The sequence below is a fragment of the Schistocerca nitens genome, chromosome 1, assembly GCF_023898315.1.
Source record: "Schistocerca nitens isolate TAMUIC-IGC-003100 chromosome 1, iqSchNite1.1, whole genome shotgun sequence".
Taxonomy (NCBI): Eukaryota; Metazoa; Arthropoda; class Insecta; order Orthoptera; family Acrididae; genus Schistocerca; species Schistocerca nitens.
Genome location: NC_064614.1, coordinates 828266224 through 828285748, shown reverse-complemented (window position 1 = coordinate 828285748; position 19525 = coordinate 828266224). Strand labels below are relative to the sequence as shown.

Genomic DNA, 19525 nt, shown 5'->3' with positions numbered 1-19525 from the left:
AAAGCTAATCATTTGCATATCACAGCATCTTCTTCCTGTCTGTTAAATTTCGTGTCTGTAGCACGTCATGTTCGTGGTGCAGCAATTTTAATGGCCAGTAGTGTATCTGTCCGCTAGTGTGTGGACGCGATGGTGGCCTCCATAGCGACCCACATGGGAACCAATACATTAACGTGATTTCACTATCACGCCCATCTAACCACTGTAGCACCATTCTGGCTTCGAGACACGGACAACTATACTTGTGAAATATGACATCGTCGTCAGGGAACACACCAAGTATGAAGGGATGCAGGTGGCCCGCAGCTGACATGGTGGCTTCGATTACTATCGCAGGTCCCATACAAGCGCAGGAGAATGTCTGTCATAGCACCACCAGCCTGCGCCCGTGGCACGGTGCACGTTTCTAGCAGTTATTCATTCGCCTGGGTGACGGCGTTTGTGGAAGCGACCGTAGACCCAGTGCAACAAAAATGTGATTCACTCGAGCCGACACGTTTCCAGTGATACACGGTCCAATTTCGATGATCCCGAGCCCACTACAATCATAGTTGACGATGTCGTTGGGTCAACATGTGAATACGCAGGCGTCGTCTGCTGTGGATCCTCTTGTTCAACAATGTGTGCTGGATGATTTGCTCCGAAACACTTACGCATCCACCGGCACTTTGCTCTTTCGCCAGAGATGCAACAGATCGCCATCTATCCTTCTTTACAGAACGGACAAGACCTCCAAACCCACATGTTCTGTGAAGAGTCGTGGACGTTCAACCACTTAGCGCCTGGTGGTAGTTTCACTGCCCTTCTACCACTTTACGTAGATGTTCACGACGGTAGCACGTGAACATTCGACCAGCTCCCACGTTTTGCAGATACTCGTTCACAGGCTCTGCGTAGTAATAATTTGACCTTTGCAAAGTCGCTTATCTCAGTGGATTTCTCAATTTGCAGCTCATATCTTGTCTAGGGTAATCCCTCGTCCGTCTCTTCTCGGCTTATATACTTTTCTTAATGCGTCACGTGCCCGCAACGCCACCAGGAGGCATCCAACCTGCATTGGGCAGTGGTCACAATGATCAGCGTACATATCCTACAAACTGACTCGTTCCTCATCATTTCGATAAAAGAATATTTCAGATGATGTATGGAACATCTAATTAACTGACACGTCTCTACGGTGACAAGTCTACTCCACTGCTAGTCCTTTCCCTCCAAACGTTGTCATCCAATTAAGAGAGTTTTGCCCTTCACCGTGTTCAGGCGCGAAGGGCTCGACCAATGAGTGGAACATTGCTAGCATCTGATACAGACCTTTTGAATGTTAAGATGCGTCCTTTAGGCCACGAATAGGAAAGTTCTGCAGGGTTCCCCTGTACTCAACAAACAAAGCGAAATTCTCGCTGGTCACTGTGGCAGTGGCTGGATATCCTCTCCTCCGCCCAGAATTTTTCGAGAAGCCCTGAGTTGGGCTGAGAGGAGGAGAATTCTGACAAGGGAACCTCCCCATCGCACCCCCCCCCCCCCCCCCTCAGATTTAGTTATAAGTTGGCACAGTGGATAGGCCTTGAAAAACTGAACACAGATGAATCGAGAAAACAGGAAGAAGTTGTGTGGAACTATGAAAAAAATAAGCAAAATATAGAAAATGAGTAGTCCATGCGTATCATAGGCAAGATCAAGGATAGTCCGAGCTCAGCAGCGCCGTGGTCCCGTGGTTAGCGTGAGCAGCTGCGCAGTGAAAGGTCGTTGGTTCTAGTCTTCCTTCGACTGAAAAATTTAATTTGTTTATATTCAGACAATTATTATCTGTCCGTCCGTCCGTACGATGCGAGGTAAACTGCGCCGTAGTATCGGGCATGGTAGAAGAATCTTTTTACCCATTCGCCAAGTGCACAAGTTAGGTGGGTCGACAACGTATTACTGTCATGTGACGCACACGGAGTCGCCAGTGTCGTATAGAATGTATCAGACGTGTTTTCTTGTTGAGGAATCGGTTTACCTATGACCTTGCGATCAAATGTTTTCGGTTCCCATTGGAGAGGCACGTCCTTTCGTCTAATAATCGCACGGTTTTGCGGTGCGGTCGCAAAACACAGACACTAAACTTATTACAGTGAACAGAGACGTCAATGAACAACCGGACAGATAATAACTTTGCGAAAAAAAAGAAAAAAAAATTTTCCTTCTAGGGAGGACTTGAACCTAAGACCTCTCGTTTCAGAGCTGCTCGCGGTAACCACGGGACCACGGCGCTCCTACGCCCATTTAGTCCTTGATATTGCCTATGTTCTGCATGGACTTCTCAGTTTGAATATTTTGCTTATTATTTTCATAGTTCCACACCACTACTTCCTGTTTTCTCGATTGATCTGTGTTCAGTTTTTCAAGGCCTATCCACTAAGCCAACTTATAACTAAATGTGAGGGGGGTGCGATGGGGAGCTTCCCTTGTGAGCACTCGTCACGGGGAAGCCGCCTGGGGCACTCGTCGTTCAGAGCTCGTGGGGACAGCCTTGTTCTATGGCTGGCTGGCAGGTTGTGGCCTATGTTTGCTGAATTTTGAGTAAGTTTCGCATTTCGTATTAGTGCTGTTCACTTTCTGAGCAGCTCACAATTTGCGGAATTTGATACACAACGTGAGTTAAATGAATTTTATCCGAAGTGGATGCTGTTGAACTCCGTCACTGTTCCTTTACAGGGTGTAGAAAAATTTCGGCTACCAGTCACATTAAAAGGTTGGTTTTTTGTTACACGACCGGTTTCGGGCTTGTGCCTATCCTCAGGTGTTTATACATTCATGTACATGTTTTTATTGCTGACGATCACAGTATAAATACAAAATAATTTTTTGCTGGTGACTAAACAGATACAAGTGCGACAATTTATACAGTGATCTCCAGCAGCGTGAACATGTACATGAATGTATAAACACCTGAGGATGGGCACAAGCCCGAATTAGTCGTGTGACAAATAAATAACCTTTTATTGTGACTGGTAGTGGAAATTTTTCTACACAACTTGAATTGCCTGATCAACTGTATTATTTCGTCGGTCTTGCACTCGTTTACTTTGCATTTGTGAGCTGCACAGCTGATGAAAGCTTATAATGTTTCCCAAGCCGTCTTCCGTGTACATGAGGTACCTGCTCACAGCATTATCGGAACGTTCATTGTTAAAGTGAGCTTCTAGAGAGCTTTGTGCTTTCAGTGTTTTCTAAGATTTTGGGGTGGTTGCGTTGGAGCAATTTCTCAATCAGGATTACGAGACTTTGTGTTAATTTAGCGGGATACGTATTTTCTGTCGTTCCAGTGTGGTAAACATCCAGGTTTTGAAGAAAGACCGATTTATTAAACACAGACTTAATCTGAATCTCAGAACCGAAATATCCTGATTAGGCGACCCTCTAAAAATAAATATAGCAGCTGCATTCATAATTTGTTCCTATCATTGTGACGGTGTTCCCTTGCAAAGGAGGTGCCAACACTTTTTGTTTAAATATTGAATATGAAAGTACAGTATTTTGATCTCTGATCATGATTTATGATTTACGAGCAGCCGGCCGGAGTGGCCGAGCGGTTCTAGGCGCTACAGTCTGGTACCGCGCGACCGCTACGATCGCAGGTTCGAATCCTGCCTCGGGCATGGATGTGTGTGATGTCCTTAGGTTAGTTAGGTTTAAGTAGTTCTAAGTTCTCGGGGACTGATGACCTCAGCAGTTAAGTCCCATAGTGCTCAGAGCCATTTGAACCATTTACGAGCATTGCCCTTATATCCTCTTACAATTAGATGTGCTCGAAAGGTAGGTCCCAGTGAGACCAAGAAAGATAGCAAAACGCAAATTTTTCAGGTATTTTAAGATAAGGAAGCAACTGCTGTCGGTTGCAAATCGCTGTCAGTGTGATCCGATGTGCAACGTACCAGTTGCACGTGTCGTTCCGGAAGTATTTACTGTGACAGTTTTAAGTTACTTGTCAGTTTTATAGAAACGGTTATGACCTAACAAGTAGTAAACAGTGACTAAAAATAAAGTGCGGCTATAAATAACAAAAAGGTTCGAACATCAGAGAGGTTCGCTAACACTCTGCCTTATTGTACGCAGTGTACCGATGTCTTAACCGGACCAGCGAAGGGACTCTCGCAAAGTTGTGAGAAGACTTGGATTTTATGTTGAATCTGAAGTAAGTGTGAATTTCGGGTTTCCTAAGAGTCGTTATCAGCGTAGATTGTCACGCTGTTTACTCCAAAAGCATGGAATCTAATTCGGCGTACTATAATTTGCACTCCGACCGCTGTTCATTAACAGTTAATAGTTACATCCATACTTCTATAGCCAGACTGTGATATGCCAGGTAAAGTGTCTGGTATTCACATGAGTTCACGGATTGATTTTCTGTTCCTGTAAGTGAGAGCTGGAGACGTGGGTCGACTGAAAAAAAACTGAGGAACTACGACTACATCAATACTTCGCGTTATGTTGTCGAAGGCTGACAAACCCCGTAATTCTCCCCTCCACCCCCGTCCCATTCTCGCTTTCTCTGTTCCTTTGTAAATACTGTTTGTGACGAACGTCAGCCTAAAATCTACAGAAAGCATCGCTTTAGTCTTAGTTGTAGAAATCATTATTCTCTACAAAGTGCAAAATATCCATATTGTAAAACATTATCTGTGGAATGGAGTGCAGCAACTACAAACAAATTGTAAAGATGGCGAGAGACAGGGAAAATTCCCTTTAACATGCTATGATGATGATGAGGACTCTTGAAATGAATTTCAGCCGGCCATATGTTTTTCTTACGTTTGATGTGGCCGCTTCACACGGGGTACTCCAAGCTACTGTACGGGCGTTACTGTTTCCAGTGTTAGTAGCCAATAGCGTAAACAAACGTTAATGAGTCATTGCCCCTCTTCATACTGGGTGGGTGCATAAGTTCTTAGCGTTTTCCCATAAGTTAAATAAACACAACAGATACACATAGCAGAGACTTTAGTCATCGATAAATATTCTCCTTGGGTAACTTTTCGATTCCGCGGCTGTAGAAAGGAAGTGGTTTAGAGGCGAAGAACTCGCCCAGCGATGTTCGGAGCACATTTTCACCGGGAAAGGAAGTTCCTCGATGCCTGTTCGTTGTTGTTGTGGTCTTCAGTCCAGAGACTGGTTTGATGCAGCTCTCCATGCTACTCTATCCTGTGCAATGTTCTTTATCGCCCAGTATCTACTGCAAACCTACATCCTTCTGAATCCGTTTAGTGTATTCATCTGTGGGTCTCCCTCTACAATTTTTACCCGCCACGCTGTCCTCCAATACTAAATTGGTGATCCCTTGATGCCTCAGAATATGCCCTACCAACCGATCCTTTCTTCTAGTCAAGTTGTGCCACAAATTTCTCTTCTCTCCAATTCTATTCAATACATCCGCATTAGTTATGTGATCTATCCATTTAATCTTCAGCATTCTTCTGTAGCACCACATTTCGAAAGCTTCTATTCTCTTCTTGTCTAAACTATTTATCGTCCACGTTTCACTTCCATACATGGCTACACTCCATACAAATACTTTCAGAAACGACTTCCTGACACTTAAATCTATACTCGATGTTAACAAATTTCTCTTCTTCAGAAATGCTTTCCTTGCCATTGCCAGTCTACATTTTATATCCTCTCTACTTCGACCATCGTGAGTTATTTTGCTCCCCACATAGCAAAACTCATTTACTACTTTAAGCGTCTCATTTCCTAATCTAATTCCTGCAGCATTTAATTCGATTACATTCCATTCTTCTCGTTTTGCTTTTGTTGATGTTCATATTATATCCTCCTTTCAAGACCACGTCCATTCCTTTCAGCTGCTCTTTCAAGTCCTTTGCTGTCTCTGACAGAATTACTATGTCGTCGGCGAACCTCAAAGTTTTTATTTCTTCTCCATGGATTTTAATTCCTACTCCAAATTCTTCTTTTGTTTCCTTTACTGCTTGCTCAGTATATAGATAGAATAACATCGGGGAGAGGCTAAAACCCTGTCTCACTCCCTTCCCAACCACTGCTTCTCTTTCATGCCCCACGACTCTTATAACTGCCATCTGGTTTCTGTACAAATTGAAAGTAGCCTTTCGCTCCCTGTATTTTACCCCTGCCACCTTCAAAATTTGAAAGAGAGTATTCCAGTCAACATTGTCAGAAGCTTTCTCTAGGTCTACAAATGCTAGAAAAGTAGGTTTGCCTTTCCTTAATCTATTTTCTAAGATAAGTCTTAGAGTCAGTATTGCCTCACGTGTTCCTAAATTTCTATGGAGTCCAAACTGATGCCCGCATCTCGTGGTCGTGCGGTAGCGTTCTCGCTTCCCACGCCCGGGTTCCCGGGTTCGATTCCCGGCGGGGTCAGGGATTTTCTCTGCCTCGTGATGGCTGGGTGTTGTGTGGTGTCCTTAGGTTAGTTAGGTTTAAGTAGTTCTAAGTTCTAGGGAACTTATGATCACAGCAGTTGAGTCCCATAGTGCTCAGAGCCATTTGAACATTTTTTTCCAAACTGATCTTCCCAGAGGTCGGCTTCTACCAGTTTTTCCATTCGTCTGTAAAGAATTCGCGTTAGTATTTTGCAGTTGTGGCTTATTAAACTGATAGTTCGGTAATTTTCACAACACCTGCTTTCTTTGGGGTCGGTATTATTATATTCTTCTTGAAGTCTGAGGGTATTTCGCCTGTCTCATTCATCTTGCTCACCAGATGGTAGAGTTTTGTTAGGCCTGACTCTCCCAAGGCTGTCAGTAGTTCTAATGGAATGTTATCTACTCCCGGGGCCTCGTTTCGACTTAGGCTTTTGAGTGCTGCCTGTTCGTAGAGGGCGGAAAAGATGAAAATCTTAGGGCGCAAGATCAGATGAACTCCTGTCAGTCTAGCAGAATGCGGGCAAGAATTCTGATGGAGTATCATTACTGCATGCAGTCTTCCTCGTCGCTGTTCCTGGACTGTGTCTGTAAGACGTCTCAGTTGCTGACAATAAATGTCATCTGTGATGGTTACACATCGGGGAAGGTTTACGTAGTACACTACACCGTCGCTGTTCCACCATATGCGTAACGTTATCTTTTGTGGATGCGCGCAGGTCTTTGTAGGGGAGTTGCTGCTTCTTTCGTTTCCTCATGTTAGCATGAAGACACCATTTCTCGTCACCAGTAACGATACACGATAGGAATGGTCGAAGCTGTTCACGAGACAATGATGACGAGCAAGGAGAGAGGCACACATGGCCACCCGCTGATTTTTGAGCTTTCAGCTTAGCGCATGCGGTAGCCGTTCACCCTATTCTTGAACATCCCGCACAGCATGCAAATGCCGCACGATGGTGGAGTGATCACAGTTCATTTACCAATTCTCACGTACATTGGCGTAGGTCGTTGTGGATTAATACGCTTAATGATCATCATCAAATCCCGAAAGTCTTTTTGAAGGTGGAGTGTCACCAATGTCAAAATGATCCTCCTTAAAACGAGGAAACCATTTTCTTGGCGTCCTCGTCCAATGGCGTTATCCATATAAACGTAGCATATGTTTCTGGCCGCCTCCGCTATCGAACATAAACAGAAGAATGTGTCGGAAATGTTCCAATTTCTCCACTTGGCACTCCATTTTCTAACGTCCACAGCTCCACTTCTACCTCCAAATGACAAAATGACAAAATGTAAACTCAGATAGCAACAGTGAACTACAAACTAAAAATGACAATCAATAAATAAATAGTAACTGGAATACCAACATGGAAAACAAAAGCGCTACGAACTTACGCGCAACCTCATATGCAATACGTTACTTCTGTTTACGTTGCATATCAACTACCGGTCCCTACAAAAATCTTCAATCCTATGCAGGTCTTAGCACATTTCATTCGAGTTTCGTGAAGTCCCGAATTTCCTATGTACAACAGCAACATCCGTGCGCAATATCGTTAACATTATTAATTTAAACTTTCCCTTGAGGGTAATGAAAGAAAAAAGGACTTTTGAAAACGTTAAGCAAAAACTGATTGCGCTTACATTTTGATCCAAAGTTCTTACAAGTAAAATAGATTCGAAATACGAGGGCCAGAAGAAAACAAAACATTGTCATTTTTAATTTTATGCAGTTACCATTCAGAATACTTTGAGGCAAAATTTACACAAACGCTAACTTTACAATCTGCAAGTGCAATGACAAGGTGTTTTTAATATTCGAGGTCAGTTTTAGCCAAAATCTCGCACGACTCGCATGGGACGTAGCGTAGGTTGCTCTTGGGGGTCAGTCTGAGGCTGTTTCCCGGACTGATGGGCCGTAAGTATCCTCTATCGAACTGTTCGTCTCGACTTCATCTACACCATTGTGATATGTCGTTAAATTATCGTTTACACCCTACACATACCGTAGAAAGTAACGGTCTTAAAACACTCCCATAGAGAGCTTCGAAGTTACTTTTCGGTCTGACAATTTTTCCCGCACGGATAATGACGTGCTGAGTTCTACTTGCAAGGGAGGCGTGAATCCAGCCACAAAGCATACATTCACTCTCACACACATCGTGTTGCTTAAATCTCACAATAAAGAAGTCTTTCAGAGATGTGGAACGATTCAAGCTATACATTGACAGAGTTAGCCACTGCAGGATACTTCTGGAAAGTCACTAATAACACACTACGACTAGTTCGACAAAATCCGCGAGCTCTTGTTTTGCTCTAAGAGACCGTGGGAAACTGTATCGAACGTATTTCGGAAGTCAAGGTTTAGCTCCTGCATCATCCACTGGAAATAATTGCTGTCCTGCGATCACTTACATCAGTACTTGTCATTTTGTTGTCCATGGGATGACTGAGAAGAGGAACAACTGTACTTCCTTTCGCAGTGAGACAATTTCATAGACCATATTCAGCATTTTGCCTTTAGGTCTGTCAGTATGTCACCCTTCAGCATGCAATGGAAGTAATGAAACTACGTATTCACGTTTCTAAATGCGATGTTATAATATTTGAATTAAACAGTTATTTACTAGAAAACGTCGTGGAATTGTTAATAAAGCCACCGGCTGAAAACATTTATGTATTTCAGATGTATTCAAAACAATCATGCTTAGATCGACCCTAACATGTTCGTATTCATAAGGATTCCTATGCTTTTCTTGTACGATTCATGTTTATGAAGTCATGATGGGACCTTGATCCCTGAAACGCTTCGTAAATGCAAATGCATTAAATAAATTGTGACTGTCTATTGGAGCAGTCAACTAGATCCTGGCCATATTCGAAGTGTAGACATGGAATGTGGAGCTAATATCACCAACCCCCAGCTATCACTACATTAAACACTACATTAATATGGAAAGCGTAACTATGTATCAAATTATTATAATTGTTACACTAGTAAAAAACCTTTAAGACGCACGGCGTCATGGAGTGTGTAATGCCAGGTTGTCACATATACTTTCTGTTTCTCAAAATTTATCTTATGAAACCTCATGATTACGCTTGGTGTTCAATTTTACTATACATAATCATTTACAAAAATTACTGAATTAAATAGTATTTAGGGCGTGTTTTAGGAGACAATTCCCAATCAATATGTAATACAAGTTCTCGAATTAAATGTACGTTCAATTAGAATTACAATTTGTTTGGCGGATTTGTGGATGTCAGGTTGCTTTCCCGGAATGCTTTCTAACATCCTTTAATTTACGCAATCAAAAGCAACCAAATTCCTTTGCTATTTTCAGTGCCAAAAGTTTTTATACATAAAGTTGTAACATGTCAAGGCGACTTACTAATATAATCTCCTTCGCAGTGACCGTATCGCTGTAATAGTGAATAACAATGAGCGCAAAGTTGCTTTGAGTCTCAAAAAATTAAACAGATTCCTTCGAAATAACCAAAAGGATTCAGTCACATTCTATATGTATCAACTGGTACAAATTTAACTTACAATCTCTTGAAAAATGTTAGTTTCGAATCCACAATTTTCGGCGTTTCCACGCTACTGGTGACAGTCCAATTTGATATACGAAGACAAGAAGTCTTGGAAAATGTTAGGAGGGGTTATAAACCATGTTTTTATTAAATTAGTATTATTATGTTTTTGTAATATATTTCAAATTATAATATTATATTTTTAAAAACATGTAAATAAAATTGGTTTTGTTTTAAGTTATTGATATCTCGGACTGTTTTTCTTGCATAGTGGAAGAGTCGGTTGAATGAGTAATCAAGAACAGCGGGTAATCATCTAGTTTGTTGACGTAGCTATACTTTACTGATGAACGATGCATATATTGCGGACATTCGCTAACCAATCACAAAACATACATCTTATCAGAGCCTCGTAATTGTTGTATCTGGTCTTTCTGACATTCAGGGCAGATGCATATTGATGACTCTCGTAGCAGTTCACTGAAATCATTTTTTCGACGGAGCCGCTCGCATTATTCGATTAGTTAACGCGTAAACGGATTCATTCGGTCGTTATGCTAGCATTAAAATATTCAAGCAGGGTTTACGCTCAATATCCGTGGCTTAAACCTTACATTGCCTTTCAGCATAAAAAAACTACTTGAAAAGTCATGAATAAATTTAAAAAAATGACACAAACGATTAGTTTTCTGAGCATTCTCCCTTGAAAAGTGAAAAAGAGGAAACACAAATTCTTAGTCATTTGCCTTCGCCCATACATACTTCACTGACAATACGCGTTGCGAATACAATTCATAAGGTTTTGACAATATGGAAACCAGTACTACCAACAATAAAATCGCAAGTGATACGTAGTACTGAAATACCAACCGTACTGCAGATGTCAGGCAGCACCATGTGAAAAAAAAGATATCTTCAATAAAATAAACGGAAACACACTGACGATGGTGTAACATCATCGCAATGGAGGGTGAAGCTTTGACAATGCCAGCCACTCGTGCTGGCGAAACGTCAGAAAAATCATTAGATGAACGTCGGCCGAAGAACCCGAGACAGAAGCCAATAGGCAGTTTGTCATCATCCAAAAGGTATGGATGATGAGACAAAAACAATAAATTCGGTTTTCTTCCAGGCAGGATCGTTGAAATATGCTTATTGTGCAAGCAGACACAAACACAAATAGATTTTTTTTTTTTTTAAAAAAGAAAAAGAGTCTTGTATCCTTTTACTCTTTGCGATTTGATGATGAAGAAGGGGGAGAACAAGTGATAATCGAAATGTTTTTTAAATATCAATGTACTGGAGCCATACCGACTGAGAGATTGTTCCCATTAAAATTGTGTGGGTTAAATATTTGTATACGAGATGTACAGGTTTATCGTCATGCGGCGACGACGTACCTCAGACACTTGTCGCTGGGTTACAATGATGCAGGGTGCAGGGCTAGTGTGTCGAACTACCATTGGTGGGCCGCCTCACCTGGTATTTACTTTCATCCGGAGTGCGCAGGAGTGGCAGGAGGAACAGGAAGAAGCACAGGCCCGCGACGATGCACAGGGGGGTGAGCAGCACGTAGCGGCGGCAGCGGCAGCGGCGGCACCTCATGTCCGCAGCCGAGGTGTCGGATGCGCACCCCTCGTGTGTCGGCAGCGCAGTGGAGCGCCATGCACACACACGCCGTGCAGACTCGGTGCGAGACTTGGGAGTCCCGCGAGATAACTCGCCGACTGAGGCGCGCATGCGCCGCCGTCCGTCGCACCAGCGCCAGATGATAGACTCACCCCGGCCCGCCTTCACACGCGTTAACGCTGAGCGTTTGCGAACCACTTACCGTGAGATCGTACTTCGCACTGGTAGTCTTAAATACAGCGCACCTTTCTTATTACGGAACGTGGGCGCGTATGGGTTTCATTTCACAGCCTATTTTATTTTTCTCCTCTTATCTTGTTACGTCGACATCTACATATATACTCCGTAAGTGCAAGGCGGAGGGTACCTAATACAAATGTTATTGATTTTCTGTCCTATACCACTTGTGTGTTGAGCAAGGAAGAAATGACTTTCTACGTACTTATGTCTGTACTCATCTCTCGTACCTTATTCTCATGATCCATGTGCAATGTGCGAGTGATCTGGTAACGCTATGTTGTTCTACTTCCGTAGACTGGTGTGTTCATCCCTTCCAGATGTTCAGTCCGAGTTTCAGCTCCGTACAGCCATCACGCTATTTTTGAGAGGTCCATCAACGAAGTTGTGTTTCTGCTGTGTGTTACGAACAGCGGAATTTAGAGCAACGTTATGGCATCAAGTTTTGTGTTAAACTTGGCAGACCAGTGATTGTGACTTTTGGAAAGTTGAAAAGGCCTATGTGGAACATTCCTTATCAAGAGCACAAGTTTTTCGCTGGCACAAATCATATGTGGAGGGTCGAGAACTGGTTGAAGATGAACCTCGCTTAGGGAGACCCTCAACTTCAAAAACTGACGAAAACGTCGAACATGTGCGTGCGAGGTCAGACCGACGTTTAACAATAAAGGTTGATGGGAGACCTGTTAAACTTAAACACTTTCACCGTACATGAAAATTCTGAGGGAAGTTTCGCACATGCGAAAGATTTGTGCCAAAATGGTGCCGAAAAACCACACAACTCAGCAGAAGGACATACGATGAAACGTCAATGGCCACGAATGGTTCAGTCATAAATCCTGGATTTTTAAGTACGACCCTGAGAGAAAGCGGAAAATGAGACATCGCAACGACCGAAAAAAGCTCAAATGAACAAATCAAAGATCAATATGATGCTGATTTGCTTTTTTGACGGTAGGGATATCACGCATAAAGAAATTGTTCCTCAAGGGCAAACTGTCAGCCAAGTGCTTTACGAAGATGTCCTTAAAGGCTCAGGAGAAGGGTGAATCAAGTGAGATCCGACATTGCAGACAATTGGATGCTGCTTCGCGACAGCGCCTCACGGCACACGGCCACTTCCATCACAGAATTTTCGACCTCAAAAGGCATCCCTGTTGTTCCACAGCTCACCTATTCACCTGACCTGGGTTCTTGTGCCTTTTTCTTTTCCCTAAACCGAAAAACGTCTTAAAAGATCGTTATTTTGGGACTATGGAAAAGATTCAAAAGAATGTGACCGATATGTTAAAGGTCCTACCAGCTGAAGACTTTCAGCGCTGCTAGCAAGACTGGGAATAACGAGTCCGCAGGTATATAACTGCCGGAGGGAACTACTTTGAAGGGGACAATACTGTTGTTTGAAAAAAATAGGAACTTCAGCAGATAAAAAAATAGTCTCATTGTTTTTCTCACACTTCTCTTATAAAAGATTGATCGCAATATCTCGTAACTATCATTACCCAAAAACTATTTACCTGAGAAGGTAGAGAGCTGTATAAGTAAGAGACATTTTTCTCTCATGGATTCCTCGAAATGTGATACGATGCGATACTGCAGTGCCTGTATTATTCTGGATTACGATGCAATGTTCCTTCGGACATCATGTATGTCCGAAGGAACAGACAAAAAAAAAGTTCAAATGTGTGTGAAATCTTATGGGACTTAACTGCTAAGGTCATCAGTCCCTAAGCTTACACACTACTTAACCTAAAGCATCCTAAGGACAAACACACACACCCATGCCCGAGGGAGGACTCGAACCTCCGCCGGGACCAGCCACAAGGAACAGACACTATGGCGACTACAGCCGTTATGAAATACATGAAATGTACATCCGTGAGTCACTCTGGCAAGCCAAATGGTAAGACGACCGGTCGCGATAACACTGAAATCCGGGTCTGGCACGAATTTTCGTTGTCGTCATTATATTATAAAGCTGAAATCCCGGTCTGGCACGAATTTTCGTTGTCGTCATTATATTATAAAGCTCATGATTGTCCTGATTGGCAACTGCGAATACATTTCATTTATTCCTCTAACGGTAGTCACCTGGCCCTTGTAGCATATAGCGCCTCCTCTCTCTCTCTCTGTCTTTTGGTCTAACATCGTGTCATTCACAGTCATTTCTTGTGCTGAATTTCAGTGTTGATATTATTTTGGCGAATCTGTGTCGATATCTACACCGCCATCTCAAGTTCGGATGTTACTGATAGTGAATCTCCGAGGCAAATGCTTTATTTTGATTGTTATAGGGAAACATAACAATATTATATTATCTCTAACCTCTGTAAACGAGAATGACTTTTGAACACACAGTTTACCATACAGTCATTTCAGTCTGAAATGTAAATGTATACAGAAAAATGCCCATTGATTTGGGTGGAGCATGACGCAATCAGGTCGATTAAATACCTAGGCGTAACGCTCCAAAGCAACATGAAATGGAAAGAGCACGTAGTCGGTTGTAGGGAAGAACAATGGTCGACTTTGTTGGGAGAATTCAAGAAAGGTGTAGTTCATCTCTAAAGCATACAGAATGAGCTGCAGAATACTTCTGCAACTCATTCTTGAGCTCTGCTTGAGAGGTATTCCCACCAGGCCGCATTAGAGAACGACATCGAAGTAATTCAGAGGCACCATGATGTTCGACTTGTGGAACGTTTGACTGCTTGAAGATATCCAGTAAAAAGCAAAAAATCGTGCTGCGGCATTTATCGATCGGAACTGTGGTGCTAAGGTTCTCTACAGACTGTATTTCCAAAATTAACGGCTAAGTAATATCAGAATCTAACCGCAATGCTCCAAAACGTGGGATGTAAACACACATCATAGCCAAAAGCAAACTAACTTATCAAGCACCGTTTTAGGAGGGAATAAGGCGTTACAATGAAATCTTTATTGAGTCGTAACACTTAAACTGAACATTTTCGCAATACGCAAGTAGACTTTCATAAAGCGCAGAATACGTAACCATGGTTCTACACACGGAGATGAAACTTCGCTATCTCTTTGCACAACAGATCCCTATCTTTACACCAAAATACACCAAAAAAGACTGAATGGTTGTTTGGTGTGTTGCTTGACCCCGCAAGGTATTGGGTCTCGCATTTTCGGTGAATAGACTTACATCATAGTCTCTACAGAAACGTAGCAATTTTCCGACTTCGCTTCCAAGTTCGTTATCTCTTGTTGTAGCTCTAGTTCGAAATCATTCCATCTTGTTTTCCTGAAACTGAAGCGTTGTTTGAATGAATAATTCTGTAGTCTCACAGACCCTCTGATGTCGCATGTAACTGTCCGATGTTCAGTTCGGGGTATCAATTGGAAATTTTGGAAATTTGTGGTATGTTTCTGGGGGACCAAACTACTGAGGTCATCGGTCCCTAGACTTACAGACTACATAATCTAACTTAAACTAACTTACGCTAAGGACAACACACACGCCCATGTCCGAGGGAGGACTCGAACCTCGGACGGGTTGAGCCGTGTGACCCGTGGCGCCGCAAACCGCACGGCTACCCCGCGCGGCTATCAATTCTTGTAGGGTTTCACGATATTTTGGTCGAGAACATCCGCGATAAGCTTATTGTCCAGATTATATCACCGATGCCGTCTACGACTGTTAAACGACGATGGTAGATTTTTGTCGTGTGGGAGTTTAAGACCTTGTTCTCGCCATGATTCAAATGGTTCAAATGGCTCTGAGCACTATGAGACTTAACATCTGAGGTAATCAGTCCCCTAGACTTAGAACTACTTAAACCTAACTAAGGACATCACACATATTCATGCCCGAGGCAGTATTCGAACCTGCGACCGTAGCAGCAGCGCGGTTCCGGACTGAAGCGCCTAGAACCGCTGGGCCACACGGGCCGGCACCATGATTCCAATCCTTTACCGTTTTGATCTGTGCTATTATACCTCCAACTGATACTATGACAGTCAAAATCTCCTGTTAAGAGTTTCACCTTTCATTTTCCAGAACTGGTTTGCTTTAAAAATTTGAATGCTATGTAGGATGGTTTGTGTGACGTATAGTAGCAAGTCTAGTTCAGGAGGAGGTCTAGCGGATACTGCAACATACGACAAATTATCAGCATTTTATTAAAACTTGACCGTGTTAAACATTTAATTTTGGAAACAGGTAGTGTTTGCACAGATGACACGAAACTGATGCTGTCGCCGACACTTACAAAATTTAGCAATTCATTATGAAATGGTACTCTCATATCAGAGTCTAATTGTATTTAACAAGCCATAAAGTTCAGTACAACTGTGGTAGTAGTACACAGCCGTTTCTATACTGCGACGATCTGTCGTTTTAGCGATGATTACAATTGATTGCTGGTTACATAGAAAATGAGCTGAGCGGTTCTGCGCTCGGATATAAATAACTTTCCGTCTGCGGAAGTGTTACGTAAACAACCAGTGACGTGTCTACGCCATGCTTCCAATTCATTGCTGCGTCTTGCAGCGACTGTCTTTAGTTGTGGTGCCATATTGGGGTACAAACTTCTGCGTGATACCCCGTTCTGCGGACGACACCACAGTTTGGGGAACAATTTGACGGTACACTATCACTAACTCCTACGTGAATCTCTTGTACCACTGAAATATCAATTCTGCGATGTTTGCGTAGGTGTTTCGTGCTATCGATATTGTCACTCATTGCGCTCTGGCGGTATAATATTAGCCCTCTTTGAAGTTTCTCATGGTACATCGTTTTGCATTTGTTTAACGCAATCTTCGTGGAATTGCCTTTTATGTACCCCCCCCCCCCCCCCCCCCCGAACCTTTACGAGATAGTAATAACGGAGATAGAGAACATCCAAAGGAGAACGGCGCATTTTCTATTTTTTCGTTTAGCAAGTGTGAGAGCATTACAGAAATGCTCAGAAGACTCCTGAGACTGACGCTTCAAGAGAGGTTCTGTGCGTCACGAAGACGCTTTCTGTCAAAACTCCAAGAATGTGCGTTCCAAGAAGAGTGAATCAGCAGATTACTCCTTCCTACACACATCTCCCGAAATGGCCACGATGGCAAAATTGGAGGAAATAGACCTAATACGGAAGCATTCCTCCCAAGTACAATTTGCCATTGGACCAGGAATGTTGGGACATTATAGTGATCATGGAAGAACACTCTACCACTTGCGAAGTATAGATGTAAACATGGATGTATTTCTATACATAGCTATTCACAGATAAATGCGAGCAGATAAATGTTTCATATTGCTGAGGGGTGCAGAGAGCGAATGGTTTATTCTGATTTTTTGGTAAGGTTTGTTTCTTTGTGTGACAAAAATTTGTTTGTTTGGTTTGCCAAATACCTTCTGAACATGAATGGAATTTCTAAAACTTCTACAATGTTCTGTAGTTATCTGATATAGTCTTCCCTCCCAGGACGTGTTTGGAGTAGGTCAATACGATAGTTTGTGCGAGTCTCATCATCTCTGCGTTATTACAACCTGCATGAATTGAAACGTGCTTAATGAAGCCAAACCGTACCCTTCCTGTACAATTTCCCCCTCCTCCTTAGGACGTGTCTGATATACCTATCTCTTATTTTTGTCAAGGTTTTCCATAAAGCTCTTCTCTCGCATTACCTTCATTACCTCTTCATCAGATACCTGATCTACACTTCTAACATTCAATATTCTTCTGCACCACCACATTTCTAAGCCTTCTATTTTTTCATTGTCTGTACCGCATACCGTTCATGTTTCGCTTCCGTATAATGCTGCGCTACAGTCTGATTCGTAACAGGGCCCCTAAATCTAAAATTTATTTTCGACGTTAAAAATCATTATTTTTCAGCAAAACTTTTCTGTTTCCAGTCTAAATTTTATATCCTCTTTTCTTCTGCTATCATGTATTTCGTACCCAATGACCAGAACTACAACATTTAACGTCTCTTTTTTAAAATCTAATGCCACCCCCCTCAGAAGCGTCGTCTGACTTAATTTAACAACGTTACCCTTCTTCTTTCTTTTTCTTCTTCTTCTTAGCACGGTTCTGTTGAAGTGGGTGTCTTCTTTTTGGCTCAATGCACACGATTCCTTACGGTCTACGATTTTCTGCGGGTTTGGGCTCCTTGATCTTAAATCTGTGTTTATAATGTCCAGACACCGTAATTTGGTCTTCCACGTTGTCTTTGGCCTTCTATAGTAATATGATAGGCTGAGTTGATGACTGAAGTAGGTGGTGTCTACGTGATGTGTCCATGCTACCGAAGTAACTTGTTTTCCATCCCTGACAGAACCCTACACTGCCGGGGAAAAAAAAATTGGTACACCTGGAAAGACGACATCGCTTTTGATCCGATAACGGCATATGCCACGAGGGGATAGTAGATTTACTGATAATGATTTCAAATCGTCCGCCAAAGATGAGGTAGTGGCATATGTATCAGAGCGCCATCTGTGTCTATTCTTTAATAGGGAATGCTCACAGCCAAAAAGCTCAGTGTGGTGCAAACGCGCGAAGGAAGCAGATAACCACGCCACGGAGATGCACTGGTGTTCCCTGCGATCAACTGAACGAGCTTGAAAGGTGTCAACTTGTGGCCTTCCGAGTGGCGAGATGGTTCTTTCGGTGAACTGCCACGCAAGTTGGACTTGCTGCGTCAGTTGCGCAAAGATGCTGGTATCAGTAATCGTGTGAACATTCACACACCCGTAACGCGGTTCTGGACGCCACGCAGCACAGACGGCCGCCAGGATCGTCGTATTGTAAGGGCAGCAGTGGCAGAGCGTACAGCTAGCACAGCACAGATAAGAGGGCTCGTGAGCCCAGACGTGTCACCACGAACTGTTGTGAACCTGTTATTAGCAGTGAGACTACGGGCGCGCACATCTCTAGCCTGTCTTCCAGTCACTCGACAGCATTGACATGCATGGTTCGACTGGTACACGCCCCAGAGGAAAAGGTGGTAGATATTCAGTACCAATAAAACTAGCCTTTAGCACTCATCGAGACTGTACAATACTCCCTAGACATAGGAGCGGGGCTGGACATATAACGACCGCGTGATTAAACTCACATACCTGGTCCTTCCCGCAGCGGTTGATCTGCTGCTCTCTGCACTGCCTGCTATGATGGGTCCTGTAATAAGTATTGTCTAGCAGGGAGAGGAACCACTCACACCAACAACACCACGTTGACCTGGTAGAATTCACTGTATTCCGTTAAACACTCGCACAGGGTGGGGCTGCACTGTTCACAATTAACATTATTCTACAATGGACGTGATCAGTATTTGTACTCCAAGTACGTGTCCATTGTGACGTATCAGGTTGCTGTCTAAATGATGGCGTCCAATGCAAAAACACGATGCATTGAACAAAAACAATCACTGTTCGGCCGGCCGCTATGGCCGAGCGGTTTTAGGCATTTCAGTCCGGATCCGCGCTGCTGCTACGGTCGCAGGTTCGAATCCTGCCTCGGGCGTGGACGTGTGTGATGTCCTTAAGTTAGTTAGATTTAAGTAGTTCTAAGTCTACTGGACTGATGACCTCAGATGTTAAGTCCCATAGTGCTCAGAGCCATTTGAAGCCATCACTGTTCAACGGATGTTTTATCAGTCTACGATGGGCACAGTTTTTCCAACAGTACTGAAAACTCGATAGCTTATAACACGAGCGTGCGAGTGACCGAGTCATGGCGCAGATGCTCCATAAAATTGTACAAACGAGAAAG

General features: G+C 43.0%; 1 protein-coding gene across 1 annotated transcript in view; it reads right to left on the bottom strand.

Annotated features, from left to right (window-relative positions):
* Positions 1-11565, bottom strand: part of LOC126237165 (beta-1,4-glucuronyltransferase 1-like) — a 164574-nt gene extending 153009 nt beyond the window's left edge. Inside the window, exon 1 of the mRNA XM_049947022.1 lies at positions 11400-11565. Within this exon, the coding sequence (XP_049802979.1) occupies positions 11400-11525 (126 nt within the window). The 5' untranslated portion in view covers positions 11526-11565. The remainder of the gene's footprint in view (positions 1-11399) is intronic.
* Positions 11566-19525: the final 7960 nt, after the last annotated feature.